The sequence below is a fragment of the Lotus japonicus genome, chromosome 3 (genome assembly GCF_012489685.1).
Source record: "Lotus japonicus ecotype B-129 chromosome 3, LjGifu_v1.2".
NCBI lineage: Eukaryota > Viridiplantae > Streptophyta > Magnoliopsida > Fabales > Fabaceae > Lotus > Lotus japonicus.
The window spans coordinates 42,677,344-42,693,410 of NC_080043.1; the positions used below are offsets into that span (position 1 = coordinate 42,677,344).

At 37.8% G+C, this 16,067-nt stretch overlaps 1 protein-coding gene across 1 annotated transcript; it reads right to left on the minus strand.

The window, feature by feature from the left end:
• LOC130742824 (probable alpha,alpha-trehalose-phosphate synthase [UDP-forming] 7) lies at nucleotides 1-4,888 on the minus strand. The gene is made up of 4 exons (XM_057594924.1): nucleotides 4,692-4,888; nucleotides 2,120-4,156; nucleotides 1,284-1,557; nucleotides 1-476 (listed from the first exon to the last, which is right to left on the minus strand). The coding sequence occupies exons 2-4, from the start codon at nucleotides 4,108-4,110 to the stop codon at nucleotides 168-170; spliced, it is 2,574 nt and encodes an 857-aa protein (XP_057450907.1). The 5' UTR covers nucleotides 4,111-4,156; nucleotides 4,692-4,888; the 3' UTR covers nucleotides 1-167.
• Nucleotides 4,889-16,067: the final 11,179 nt, after the last annotated feature.

Below are 16,067 nucleotides of genomic sequence, written 5' to 3' on the forward strand. Positions count from 1 at the left end.
TTTTCCCAAACTTATGTGTTATATATAATTGAGGAAAGGAATAAGAAAAAACAAGGAAAACTTTATGAAATATACTCTGCAAACGCCCCAAAGTCACAAAGAATATTACATTGCAATAAATAAAAAAATACCATCTAAGTCAGGAGAAACCTTAGTCACACTTGCCTTCAAGAGGAATCCCCAGTTTCTTCTATGTAAGGAGAAGAATCTGATTCTTCCGCCAAAGATTCTAGCATGTTTATTACTTCAAAGGTATCATCCAGATAATACTTTGCTTTGCTTGGTTTTTGTCCAACCGTGCAAGCAAATACAGAAGCATTGGGGGAAAGAATATTTCTTGAGATTGCACTCCTAACTATTTCAAACATGTCCTCATCTGATCTGTCATCACCAACACAAAGCACAAAGTCAGCTGGTTTGCCATTCCCAGCCATTGATGAGAATATCTTTTCAGCAACTAAGCCTTTGCTCACATCCTGCAAAGCAAATGACATATAATGAATCAGTCCTTTTCCATAAAGATGCAGCATAATTATCTAGCACATCAATTATATAAGTTCATGCCAAAATTATATGATAACCACCAAGTTGAAAATTGTAACCACCAAGTTGCTTCAAAACAACTCCTTCAACAGCATATACAAAGTAAGGAAGCTTGTCGAACCCGAATGTAAGAGAAGTTCTAATGCCATGTTAAGAATGTTAGATATCTCATACGAGGATGAAATAGGTCAGGTTTTTGTATCCAGTGGATGGAAATTTCTCTTGTTATATATATGCTTGGGGGGTAACCAAATAGACTAAGAACACATTAGTTAACCGTTCTAAGTTCCTCCATATCTTTTTGCTATTTGCTTTTTGGTAACAAAAAGTCTCATCTTACCCTAGTTCGACATCATAACATTTCGAACCGCTATTTACACCAATTTTGTACACAAAAGATCATGTTCCAACAATAAATTTGCAAATGAAGCATTAATCAGTTCTCTGCACCTCACCCAAGCCCTCTGCTTATAAGAAATAATCTTAAAGGTTGATGATTTCTAAACTTCAGAAGCCAACTTAATATTGTATATGGGTCAGCATACCATCAGAAATAAAACCAGAAAGCAGAAGGGTCAGATAAAATGTAGCAAATGAAAATTGAAAGAAACTAAATTCTCCCACAGTATGACGTATACAAGAAATTCATACCCAGGAAAGCATTTTTTGAAAGGAGATTTTCATATTTATCAATTGTAAAATTCGCTTCACAGAGAAATCGTTTAGAAGATTATGCATACCTGAGGCTTCACTTCAACAATAAACTGGCCACTCTTCACAGCAACAGGCTCATTGGCCAAAACACTTTCTAGATGATCTAACATTTCCTTAGCCTGAGCAGATCCAAAACCAAGGTCTGCATCCCGGTATTGCCAGACCAAAGCACTTTCCTTCCGTTCAATGCTGGAACCATCGGTTGCCTCTGTATATAGTTTCATTACAGGTTGCGCAATCTGCATCCATCCAAATTCAGTGCACTTACCTAAAATTTCCCATTCTTCACTCTCGGACCATCTGAAAAATGCTCAAACCTTTAAAACGAATTGCTATGTAAAAGCAGAGAACACAAGACAAAATTTAAGGACAATAGAACAAGAGAGAAAACATTCGACAAATTATATGTTCGCAAAGTGCAAATATACTTCTAGATTTGATTAATAAGCAGATCTATATTCCACACATAGAGGAGGTAGTGAAAAACATTTTCAGCAATAGAGTACCACTTATATGGAACTTCTTCCCTCAACACAGGTTTAAACTACAGAGTAGGATGAGTTACTAACAGCATTTGCATAACCATATATAATTGGATTTCAAATCACATTATATCATACACTATCAAATTTGACTTGAAAAGCCATTTGACCCCCATCTTATGGGTTTGTTTAGCAGAAGGAAATTATTCTAATTTGGTGCATCCAGACAAAATGAAATGGCACTTTCCAACTCTAGCATAAGATCATTGTATGAAGGTGCCTAAAAGATGTTTAATTTTCATACGACACGTGCAAAATGTGATTCTGAACATCAATATTAAGCATAAGAAAATAGATGACATGTCAGAGAGAGATCACACCTCAAGAAGTACCCATGTTCTGCAGCAATTCCAAGTTTTTTGCAGGGGATAAACCAGTCGCTTAAGCTATCCCTTCCCCGTCCACTAACAATGAAAACTACATTTTTGGGGTCTGCACAAAGTGATTCTAAAATAGAGATGACTTCCGTGCTTGGACTCTTATTAATGGAGTTCTGTGGCATCACAGTACCATCATAGTCCAACAAAATGGCCCTGCTTGTTGCTCTCTTGTAAGCTGAAACCATAGAATCAATTGAGAGCTTTTTAAAATTAGGGTCAAGTGCCACAACTCTAAATCCAAAACTAAGACCTATTCCCCAACATCTTTTCTTAAGAAGGTCTGTGCAAGCCCTCTCCATGTCTTGCAAGAAACTACGTGACCAGTATGCCACATCATGAGTGCTTACATATCGGTAATGTTTTTCATGCCGTAACTGTTTTTCTGCATCACCCATTGAGATGGCCTCATTCATTGCCTCGGAAGTTGCTTCAACATTCCATGGATTGACACGGATAGCCCCACTAAGTGACGGAGAACACCCAATAAATTCTGATATTACCAGCATGCTCTTCTTTGCGTCGTAGACATTGGAACTTGATTCAGAACTAGATAATCCCTGTCTACAAGCAATATATTCATAAGGAGTTAGGTTCATCCCATCCCTTACTGCTGTGACAATAACACACTCAGCAATGCTGTAGTAGGCAACTTTTTCAGCAATTGGAACCGACCTATCAATAAAAACAATAGGTTCATAACCAGGTCGCCCAAACACTCTGTTGATCCTGCTGCAGCTTTCTTGTATTTCAGTGTGTATCTCCTCTAGGTGTATCCCTCTACCCCTTGGAGGATTAACTATCTGGACCAGAACAGCTCTTCCCTGCCATTTGGGGTGTTGTCTGAGCATCTGCTCCATAGCCAAAATCTTCAAATTTATGCCTTTAAAAATGTCCATATCGTCAACACCAAGCAAGATGGTTTTTCCTGCGAATTTATGTCTAAGCTCCCTTACCTTACACTCCTCATCTGCCATTCTCATAACTGATTCAATCCGACCCATGTGAATCCCGACAGGCATAATCTTAATACTGATAGTCCTTCCATAATATTCCAATCCTAGATAACCCCTCTTTGACTGATACTCCAAACCCAACATACGACTGCAACAGGAAAGGAAATGGCGAGCATAGTCAAAGGTATGGAATCCAATGATATCAGAGTTCAGTAAAGCTTTCAGTATCTCTTCCCTGACAGGAAGAGTCCTATATATCTCTGATGAAGGAAAGGGGCTATGTAGGAAAAATCCAATCTTAGCCCGGTTAAAACGCCTTCTAATAAAAGTCGGCAGCACCATCAAGTGATAATCATGAATCCAAATATAATCATCTTCTGGATTGATTATTTCAACTACCTTTTGAAAAAAAAGCTTATTTGCCAGAACATAGGCTTCCCACAAAGTACGATCAAAACGATGGCTTTTATCTGTAGAAAATGGTAACATGTAATGGAAAAGTGGCCATAACTGCCTCTTACAGAAGCCATCATAGAATTTATCCAACACATCAGGGGGTAGAAAAGTAGGGACACATTTGAACTTGTCCAACAAATACTGTGAAACGTCATCCTGTTCAGCTGGATCAATGTCAACACGTAAAGACCCAACATAAAGGATCTCCATATCTTCTGGTAAACCATCCTTAAGCTGTAAAAGCAAGGAATCCTCATTCCAACTGAAACTCCACCCTTTGTTGTCCTCTTTCCGCTTTGCTTTCAGAGGCAGCTGGTTTGCTACAATGATCATTCGATCAGAAGAAATAGTTGACGGATTATCAGAAGAAACACTAACAGCCTGATCATCATCCAGCTCTGAGACTATCCCAGGGACACTCATAACCCTCGGCATCCGCCTTCTTTCCTTTGACTCCCGCCCCATGGCCGGGAAATTCCCAGAAGCCAAATCTAAAAGGTTTGTATACGATCTTGACATCATCTTGGCGTCCTTCTAAAAATTCACAACCCGACAAAACTCGTTTAATCTGTAAAATTGACAACAAGCAAAACACATCCATGATTAAAGAAACAAACACAACCAAACTCACAATTCACATACTAAAAACAGCCCCCAAGCACAAACACACATTCTCAAACATTAACATATGAGAACAACATTCATTAAGTGATAATGAAGCACACTAGTCTATGCTAAATACTTTTCTGGTTGCAAACAATGACCAGTTTACCAAAATAAAGACACATCACACTCACACACCCAGCAATTCCGTAAGACATATTCCAACCTTACACACTATGCAAAAGCCCCAAAATTCTTGACCCCCAAAAGGGTTACATCACAATGAGCATCGGAACAAACACCCTTTACAACAAAACAAAAATCGGAAGAAAAAAAATCATACTCCCGATACAATAAGATCGATTCAAATAAAACTCGATTACCAAAACAAATTCAAATAAACAAAAAAAGAAGTTTTTTTTATCAGTTTCCCCTTCTTCAACCCAATACAGAAAAACCGCACATCAAAATCGAGAGAAAACGGTGAATTGAAACCGAACCTTGTGCGATTGAAGCAATGACAAGAGATTCCTCAGAGGTAACAGTAGCAGTTTGCAACTGAATTAATGTGAAAATTCGCAAAAAAAAGGGGAATGAAAACTAGGGTTTCGTTATTTACAAGATCTCTTCTCTCTTTTCTTTCTTCTCTCTTCGCTTCTTATCATTCTCCTTCTCCTCTCGCAGAATGAATTAGCAATTAGGAAACCCTTATTATTGAAATATAAAAACGAGGATTCACGTCGTAAATAATATAATATCTCGCGTAATTATTATTATTAATTTGATTTGATTTGTTTCAATTATATTGATGAATTGAGGTGAACGGAAAATATTTCCGGAATTTTAAAGATTTACTAGTAAGTAGCCCGTGCAATGCACGGGTGAGTTTCATAAGTGTTTTAAATATTTTAGTATATATTCAAATTGAAATTTTGTAGGATAACATTTTAAATTTTATACTAATAAGTTTATTCACATTAAATTAATAAAGATAATTTCTATATTAAGTTTTTTGGAAAGTTAATTCATATATGCAAAAAATAAAGAAATATTTATTATAATTACAATTATAAAAAAAAAGATGGACATACGTGAAATATAGTTAATAAAAAATATACAAATTTGAAGCACTTTGTAACACATTTATGCCGGCAATTATCAAGTTATGAATTGGAAGAAGTACTAGTGTTTTTTACCCGCACGTTGCATGGGGAATATGTCTATTATATTTGATATGTCAATTAATCCCTTGATTATTAAAAATATATTAAACAACGGATGAAATAGAAGAGTCTGAAATGCTAAGTAAAGTGGACATAAAGACTTCTCTTCTAAGTTTGATTGAGATCAACAGGAACTCATTTCACATTCTTCGTAAATATGAAGACAATAGCACAAATCATAAATATAAGGAATTACTAACATATTAATCTTTAAAAAAATGAATGTGATAGTAGCACAAATCAGGATTGTAAAAGATAAATCATAAAATATGACATTATTGTATTTATTCCAGGTCATCCAAGGTTGAGGTACCTACAAAATCAAATAATAACACAACTTGATATCTTTATAATATCATGATAATCAATACTCACTTGGTCATTGTTGTGGTCTTGCTCAGACAATCTAAATAAGGCCACATATCCCCATAGGCCATAGCCCTGACCACCCACAAACTTCATTAGACACATCAACAATATCACTATCATATCATTTCAATGTTAATTTTAAATGAAAAGTTCATTGGTCTAGCTAAAATTAACAGTAAGTTTAAAGAGACACATTTGACTAAAATTATCGAAAATCGAGAAACCTCTTCCTCCACTTCCTTCTTCTTCCATCAGATATAAACATATTTTTGCCATATTATGTCTAAAAAAATATCAGCTACAAAGCCAACTATCCAACACTTCAAAACTGAGAATTTGTTTCAATTCAAAACAATCTTAAAGAATTCATTCTTGACATTTTTAGACAATTCAATGTCATTACAGGAAGCTCCTCATCTTTGCCAAAATCTAAATCTAAAGGTCATTGTGACTCATACTCTTATATCTACATTCCACGTGTCATTCTCAGGTTAATTCTCATAAAAAAATACATTTTTTAATTTTAGATTTGATTAGGATTTAGGTTGTTTATTTTTTGATTTGATCTTAATTTATTTTTGATTTATTTTTAGAGTATTAATTAATTTTTATGGTATTTTTATTGAATTGTCGGATTTTTAATTAATTCAGGATTTTATGAGTTTCTATTGTGATTTGCTTGATTTTGGTAGTTTTCATCTATATTTATTTAGTACCTTTTTAAATTTTAGATTTGATTAGGATTTAGGTTGTTTATTTCATGACTGTATCTTAATTTATCTTATTATTTATTTTTAGAGTATTAATTAAATTTTATGTTATTTTTATTGAATTTTTGAATTTTAATTTAATTAAGAATTTTATGAGTTTTTATTGTGATTTAGTAGTTCTTAATTCAATAAAAATACCACAAAATGAGGCAAAAATTAAAAGGCTACACACAAGTGAAAATCCTCTTCTCTTTCATTGAGAATTTGTGATCTCTGGAAAAGTCCTTCCTCTTTGCTTCAATTACCGTCGAGCAAGAGAGTTGACGTCTCTCCCCCTCCTCCCTACTTCCAATTGTAGAGCCAAATCAAATCATGGTGGTAACCATCAAAACCCCAATCTTTATCAGCCCTGACAAACACAAATTAAATCAACTCATAATCAGTTCATACTCCATGAAAATCTTGCTCCTTCAAGTTTTTCGGAATTTTTTATAAAAAAAAAAGTTTTCGGATTTTTGTTCTTCAATGTCTTGCTCACTTGCCACGCATTGAGGCATCACAAGTTCGTGGTATGTATATTAATAGTACTATATGCTTTTAATTACTTCATATATATATAGGCAATTGAAATCTTTTTTCTATTGTGAGCATGTTCGGTTTCCGTAAACCCACTCAAAATGTAACACCCCGATTTTGGTGGCGTCACTTTAGTAACCAAAAATAAAATAAAGCGGAAAAGCAGGTATATTTTTTTCGTTTTCTTTTTAAATAAAAAGACTTGTCGAATTGAAGACTCAACTCAATCGCGATTAACAGCGACTAACATACAATATAAGTACAGCCCTCGCTGCAACCAAAAACATCGCCACGAGTGTCCTCAAGTGGCGGAAAGTAACATCAAGTAATTGAAAGTAGCGCTCATAGGCAAATAAGTGCAACTCATAGACAGAGTCATAAGTTTTATAAATACAGTCTTCTAAGAAAATAAGTCAGCCCAAAACGGCCTCCAAAAGACCTCTTACGTCCGACAAACTCTCTGTGATCCTCATGGAAGAGAACCGCATGAAAAGCTAATAGTCGGGGACCTACCCTGCCCCAAAGTAAGAAATGAAAATCAGAGCTATGACAACGAAACTCGATATACTATACCCCTAACATCGACCCTCATCCGATCCTGCATGAAGTCCGGGTCCACGTCGAAGGCTCAGCAGTAGTCATTTCGCTCCGGATCTTCCCCGAGCGACGAAGCATCACGAAACAATCCGTCAACGGCATCTGACCAAAAGGGCATACATAGCCCCCCAAACACAGGTAGCACGCGCAAGGGTCAACTTACGGAATATAGTATAGAGAATACAAGACAACAGGTAAAATATAAGGGGTATATATATATATATGTTGTATATAAACATATAAGTTCTACATTGTCTACCCTAAGGTTTTTACATAACATGTTATCAAATCTCTAATACAATTCAATCATCAAAACACATAACGATGTTTATCAACATCAAATCATCAAAACACATAACGATGTTTATCAACATCAAATCATCAAGATCTCAACAAATATAGTTAGAGTGCATGATATGTCAATGCAACGTCAATTCAAAAGGTTCCGGAAGAAGTAGGCTGGGCACGATCGAGTCGGTCCTAACACTGGCATTGTGTCGACCATAACCCTCGGGTGTCACTTACAACCTTGTCATAGTCGGATCAGTCCTAATCCTGTGGGTCGACTTTTCCCTCCGCTATGTCTGACATCAACAAGTCGATCCTAACCTTACCGTCGATCATATCCCCCATCGAATGCTCGAGTTACCCGAAGGCATATACTGTACCCGAAGGTATATATTGTACCCGAAGGTATATACTGTACCCGAAGGCATATACTGTACCTGAAGGTATATACTGTACCCGAAGATATATACTGTACCCGAAGACATATACTGTACCCGAAGGCATATACTGTACCCAAAGGCATATACTGTACCCGAAGGCATATACTGTTCTGCGACAAAAGGCAGATAACTATAGAAAGAGTGCAATCACTCACGATAACTTCTCGAGTCATCCGACTCATCTAATTCGATGGTCAAAGCTGCTCAGCGAGCGAAGAGTAACAATGTACTTGGAAACTTATAGTTCCCTGACTTATCCTTTAGATAGTCAAATAAATAAACTGCTCATCGAGCGAAAGAGTATAAGCATACTCGGAAACTGTTGAGCTTCCCCAAAACTTCGATTCGGCGACACTTCTCATTTTCCAAAACTAATATCCAAATCCTAGAAGTTCATTTGAGATTCTTAACATTTAATTAAAAGAGTTTGAATGTTGTTTAAAGCATTATGGAATTTCTCATGAAAATATTTTCTTTCCAAAACTATAAGTTCAAAAGATCCCGATATCCCCAAAATCCCATGAGAAGGTCTTGAAACCACAAAAGAAGACAAGAGTCTGAACCTCAGTTCGTCTTGTCGAGATAAACCCTTAAGAACTCGCCACCAACGGGGCATAACTAACCGTTATTCCTCACATTTTGGTAGTCCACGAATAAACGATATAAATTGCACCATATGGTCAGCATATTCCAATAATAATTGCATGTTCCAAAATAATGCGCACAAATATTCACATAGCCTAAGATTAACCATTTAGCACATAGCAAGTATGGCATGTGAATCAAGTAATTGCGGTAAAACATAACCCTGTCCTATCCACTAGGAAGCAGTAAGACGGAAACCAGTAAACGGCCGAAGCCTCTCAGAAAAAGGAGACACACGCCTCATATTAGTTTCACACGGCCGAAGCCTCAAAACATTTTCTCCAGTCAAAGCGATAAAGAAACATAAATAAGCAAGTCGAATTTATCGACGCCTAAAGCATTAGCTAGCAGTGTAAGTTGCCCTTACCTCGAGTTGTTCTAGTCTCGCGGTGCAGGTCTCGCTCACAAGCTTGTTCAGTCAATCCCAAAGTTTCCACAACTGAACCTTTGAGCAAACAAAGCAATAATGAATCAAAACAAGTCGATACAGTCGAAACAATCCTAACTAACGTTAGACAAAGCTCAAGAAGCTTCAGAGTACAATATCTAGGCACGAATGGAAGGGCTTCCCCCGAATGGATGAGTTTTGACTCGATTCAAGTTTTGTACAAAAACACTTTATTCGCTAAAACGTGCATAACTCGAGCTACAGAACTCGGAATGACACGAAACCAGAGCCAAAATTTCGACAACGGAGAGAGCTACGCTATAACTCAGGTCACACAGACCCAAAAATTATTTTTGGACACGATACCATGGCATATAAGTTTCAGCCACTATCAAAATAGGGTTTCACGAACTTTTTCTTCGATCTAATTTAATTCCTAGGTATTCTTAGGTGATATCTAGGTCAGGGAAACTCTCAGAAAAATTATCGGATCGAAAACTGTCGCAGGGATATTTTGGTCAATATTTTTGGCTCAGAATTTCAAAATTGGAATTTCGAAAAAAAAAATTGGATGGGGACGTCACCAACGACATTTATGACAACTAATCCTACTAGCGCTAAGCTCTTGGGCATGTAGGCAATAAGTTTAGACACTGAAATCAAGTTATTTGGACAGTTTTACAAAAAGCTCAAAACTTTAAGCACAGAAAAACATAGAGAAAAACGACGGAATTGACGATCTGAAGTATGAAATAGCAACTATACCTCGATGCCTACGCGTAGCAACTGTCAGTGAGACGATCAGGCAAGAAACGGCGAAAATCTCTTCCTCCCCTTCTTTCCTCAAGCTCGCGGCCTCCAACAATGGTGGTGGGGAATTTTATTATTTTTTTTCTTTTCAAGCTATTTATAGTTTATGGAAAATGCGGGAAAATGAAAATTTCGCGATTCCGATTTTTCCTGCGCATTCCTCTGTTAATTCTAAGATAGATTATGGCGACATAATTCCAGAGCTCAAAATAGGTTTCTTGGAATTAAGTCAAACGATCCAAAGTCGGTGTGAATCGATTTATCCCGGAAAGCTACTTTTTGCAGTTGATGTCGAATGGGAAAACTTCGTTCTGAAGAAAGATTCAAAATATCGAAAGAAATAAATAGGCTTACACGTGTGAAATCTTCGTTTGAAGCTCTGAATAGAAAAAGTCTTCATCGTCGGTTGATTTTAGGTTTCTTGAACTATCAGTGATTTAGTTTCGGCAAACTTCCGAGTATTGGAATTTGACGTTCGTACATTCTAGGGTTTCGTATCGAAACACTTGTTTATAGACGATCAAGAGAAGCTCTAACATTTCTCTGAAGATTTTTGGAATTAATTTCCATCGTGTCTTTAAGTATAAATTAGCTATTTACTAGCACTCTTGCCCTAGGTTTAAGCGAATATTAATCGTGCTATAACTTTTATCGACTTTGATACAATCCTTAGCCTTTTCCTGAACTTTCTCCTTCATAAATTATTTCCATTCAATAAACTTGTTCAGGTTTTCCTTCACGATACATCAAAACTAATCGTGAATAGGAATTTTATTCGGTTTATTCTAAACTTAAAAACTTGGGTCTCACATTACTACCCTCCAAAAAGAAAGTTTCGTCCTCGAAACTTAAGGTTCAGCAAAAAGTCCCGGATACTGTTCCTTGATCTTTTCCTTCAGCTCCCATGTCGCATCACCAGTGTCCTTGTTCCAAATGACTTTTACCAACACAATCTCTTTTCCCCTCAACTGTTTTATACTTGTGTCTCCAATGCTAATTGGCGGCGTCTCGAATGACAGATCATCTCTCAGCTCTAAGTTGTCCAACTTGACCACTTGCATTTAGTCTACGTTGGAAATAATATTTGTTGGCATTCCGTGCAATCGCACAACCTTAACCACTTGCTCCTTTGCTTTTGTTCGTCCAAAATTCTGAGTAGAAACTCGGTACATCTCTATGTTCTGGAGTGAATGCTCAACTTGTCCTCGTGATGTTCACTCATGATCCAAAACTCAACTCGATCGCTTGATAACTCCTAGACGAATTATTTCTTTGGAATTTACTAGTCCATTAAAACACCTCCAACTTTGCAACTATCCGCACGAACACCAAGAAATCAAACTTCTACTCAGACACTATTCGAATTAAAACTCGATTTAAGTTCTCATTTCTTGTCCTTCACAAAACTGACTCCCTTTAACATCAACTTATCAACAACTTATAAGCTAATCTTCATCTTAATATCTAACAATCCATTATTATCGTCTTCGTCCTCAAAACTTTCCTCACTCAAACCAATTTACACTTACTGAAATCCCTAACACTTCGCATAAATCGAGACTTATCCTCTAGAAGATCAAATCATAACTATACCTCAAGGGTCTTAACTTGAAACTCATCTTCAGATCTTTAATCTTCTAAGATTTAATTGCTATCGTTATTACTAAAACCATTAAATCTCTTATTCATACCAAATCCTCAACTCTCAAGGTGAATCTTAACCCTAAGATTTCAATCCAGCTTAGTAAATCTCACTTAGTCATCTTAGCACATTTCTCTGAAATCCATATCGTCAATCTCAAGTATTCAACTTTCTTTCTCTAACTTAATCATTCTCAAACAATTCAATACTTAGTCACTCAAGCAAACACCTGACAAATCTCTAAGTCTTCCACATTCAAGTTAAAATTCATAGGTTTAAAATCTAAACTTTTACCTAGTTTGCATCGGTAATGTCCTTTAACACTTCAACACTTTTCAAGTGAAAATTCATCTCTTAAGACTATAATGTCTCCACAAATAAATCAAGCGCTTAGCAAAACTTATTCCTCGAACTCGACTAACAACAATCTAGTTCAGGGTTAATTCTCCTCAATCTCGTTATCATCAAGCAATCATCTATAACCTGATATTAAATCCAACATATTTAGTCTCTAACAAATCCACCTCGGAAATCACATAACCTATGACTTTCTAACTTCCGAGAAAATACTTAAGATTTTCCAGCATTAATTCTCTTGAATTAGTCTACCTCTACTTGGAGTAATCATGCGAACTAACCATTTAATGACTAAACGACAATCATCAACTTCCAAAGATTTAAATCTTAATCCTCTACAATCAAGTGCTCATCATAACTTACCTACCAACTCGACTAATCCTCGATCCAATCAAGTTAATCTTACTAATCCTTCTATCAAAGTCCATAGCCAGCTGTGATTCCGAATATCACCCCCTCAATATTAAGTTGATCAAGCCTAATACATCGAAGGTGGAAATTTATAAAAACCCACTGGAACAGTCAATGAGTTCCTATCATCCAGTAGTCACAATTATCCCGACATCCAATCCTTAACGGTCCCGCTACGGAACTACGCACCCTCAACATAACACGTATACTACCCATAAGGAATCTCTCTAAGATTCGTTCTTCAGCTACTAGCTTCCTTATAAACGCTTCGGTGCAAAACTACTTTCTAGGCTTAGCGTGCTATTCTAAACCTCATGTACCTCTATAGTTTAAACACGAGCAACCATCAAATAAAGTCTTAATAGGTATAATAACTATAAGGCCAAAGCTCAAACAATATAAGTAAGATAGGTATGTTGCATGCGCTACGAGAGTAATGGAGCGTATTATACTAGAATGAGAAAGAATGGTTAGAAGGTTACCATCGTTCTTGCGCTCTCCTTTGGCAAACCCCTCAGCTCCCTCACCGTCCATGGTGTAAACCCTTCCTCTAGCAGCAGGGTGCTTTCCCCTTGCAGTGTTAACAGACGGCTTCCTCTTGGGCGCCTTACAACCCACAGCTAGATGCCCCACTCGGTTGCAATTAAAGCATCTTGGTCCAGTCGTTGAGCACTTGTCAGCAAAATGCCCAGTCTTCTCACACCGGAAACATGTCACATTTTTGTTGCCGGCTTGATTCCCTGCACCTCCAGTAGCAATGGTCATCGATTTGTACCGTCCTAGGGTAAAACCTTCCCCCATAGGGCGCTGATAAGGCTTCTTTATCTGAAACTTTCATTTTCCCAAGTTGTCTTGGGAGCTCGACCTCATCGGTCCCCCAGTTCCTGTTCTATTCATCCTTCTATTTTTCATCAGCTCCACCTCTGTGGCCTTCTCAACCAAAGCTTGAAATCGCATAACCCCCAACGGCCTCACTGAATCCTCGATGTCTGCTCTCAGCCCATTCAGAAACCGCTTACACATGTAGCGTTCATCAACATGGTTGTTGAAAAACTGGAAGTGCTTAGCCAGTGATTCTAGTTTGGAAGCATACTCAGGTATGGTCATGCTCCCTTGACAAAGGGTCAGAAATTGTGCCTCCCGCTCGTCTCGAGCGCTAGTTGGAAAGTACTTCTCTAGAAATGCAGCACGGAAAGAGTTCCAATTCACCTCTTCGTTGTTTGCTTCCATGATTCCTCTGGCGCCCCTCCACCAGTACTCAGCATCTCCTAACAACAGAAAAGTCGCCATGCCCACCTTGGCTCCTTCAGCAGTTCGTAGCACACCGAAAATCTTCTCAATCTCTTGGATCCAGAGATCCGCATTGTCCGGGTCAGTCCCACCCGTGAACTTGGGTGGATCCTGCCTTCTAAAATCATTCAGTCCCCTGTTCTGGTCCAGGGCTGCTTCTCTCTGAAGCCGGTGTAGCTCGCGTGCATCCTCAGTAGCACGCCTGTGTGCATTGTCATTTGTCTGTACAGTCATTGCTTGGACCAAAGTGGCCACCATCTCAGCAAGTTGGTTAGAGTTCACCATGTTCTGTTTAGTTAAACAAACAGTTAGTACTAATCATAAGATACCATTTACCATAACTATACAATATGATTAAGCAATAACTTCAATCAATTCTAAGCGAAAAATCGCTTAGCAGACAATCAATTTTTTACTCTTTGCAGAGTCACACAACCTAGCACAGAAGACCTATTCCCCAAAGACTCCCGAAAGACTCGACAAGCTCTGATACCACAATGTAACACCCCGATTTCGGTGGCGTCACTTTAGTAACCAAAAATAAAATAAAGCGGGAAAGCAGGTATATTTTTTTCGTTTTCTTTTTAAATAAAAAGACTTGTCGAATTGAAGACTCAACCCAATCGCGATTAACAACGACTAACATACAAAATAAGTACAGCCCTCGCTGCAACCAAAAACATCGCCACGAGTGTCCTTAAGTGGCGGAAAGTAACATCAAGTAATTGAAAGTAGCGCCCACAGGCAAATAAGTGCAACTCATAGAAAGAGTCATAAGTTTTATAAATACAGTCTTCCAAGAAAATAAGTCAGCCCAAAACGGCCCCCAAAAGACCTCTTACGTCCGACAAACTCCCTGTGATCCTCATGGAAGAGAACCACATGAAAAGCTAATAGTCGGGGACCTACCCTGCCCCAAAGTAAGAAATGAAAATCAGAGCTATGACAACGAAACCTGATATACTACACCCCTAACATCGACCCTCATCCGATCCTGCATGAAGTCCGGGTCCACGTCGAAGGCTCAGTAGTAGTCATTTCGCTCCGGGTCTTCCGCGAGCGACGAAGCATCACGAAACAATCCGTCAACGGCATCTGACCAAAATGGCATGCATAGCCCCCCAAACACAGGTAACACGCGCAAGGGTCAACTTACGGAATATAGTATAGAGAATACAAGACAACAGGTAAAATATAAGGGGTATATATATATGTTGTATATATACATATAAGTTCTACATTGTCTACCCTAAGGTTTTTACATAGCATGTTATCAAATCTCTAATACAATTCAATCATCAAAACACATAACGATGTTTATCAACATCAAATCATCAAAACACATAACGATGTTTATCAACATCAAATCATCAAGATCTCAACAAATATAGTTAGAGTACATGATATGTCAATGCAAGGTCAATTCAAAAGGTTCCAGAAGAAGTAGGCTGGGCACAATCGAGTCGGTCCTAACACTGACATTGTGTCGACCATAACCCTCGGGTGTCACTTTCAACCTTGACATAGTCGGATCAGTCCTAACCCTGTGGGTCGACTTTTCCCTCCGCTATGCCTGACATCAACAGGTCGATCCTAACCTTACGGTCGATCATATCCCCCATCGAATGCCCGAGTTACCCGAAGGCATATACTGTACCCGAAGGTATATACTGTACCCGAAGGTATATACTGTACCCGAAGGCATATACTGTACCCGAAGGTATATACTGTACCCGAAGGCATATACTGTACCCGAAGGCATATACTGTTCTGCGACAAAAGGCAGATAACTATAGAAAGAGTGCAATCACTCACGATAACTTCTCGAGTCATCCGACTCATCTAATTCGATGGTCAAAGCTGCTCAGCGAGCGAAGAGTAACAATGTACTTGGAAACTTATAGTTCCCTGACTTATCCTTTAGATAGTCAAATAAATAAACTGCTCATCGAGCGAAAGAGTATAAGCATACTCGGAAACTGTTGAGCTTCCCCAAAACTTCGATTCGGCGACACTTCTCATTTTCCAAAACTAATATCCAAATCCTAGAAGTTCATTTGAGATTCTTAACATTTAATTAAAAGAGTTTGAATGTTGTTTAAAGCATTATGGAATTTCTCATGAAAATAT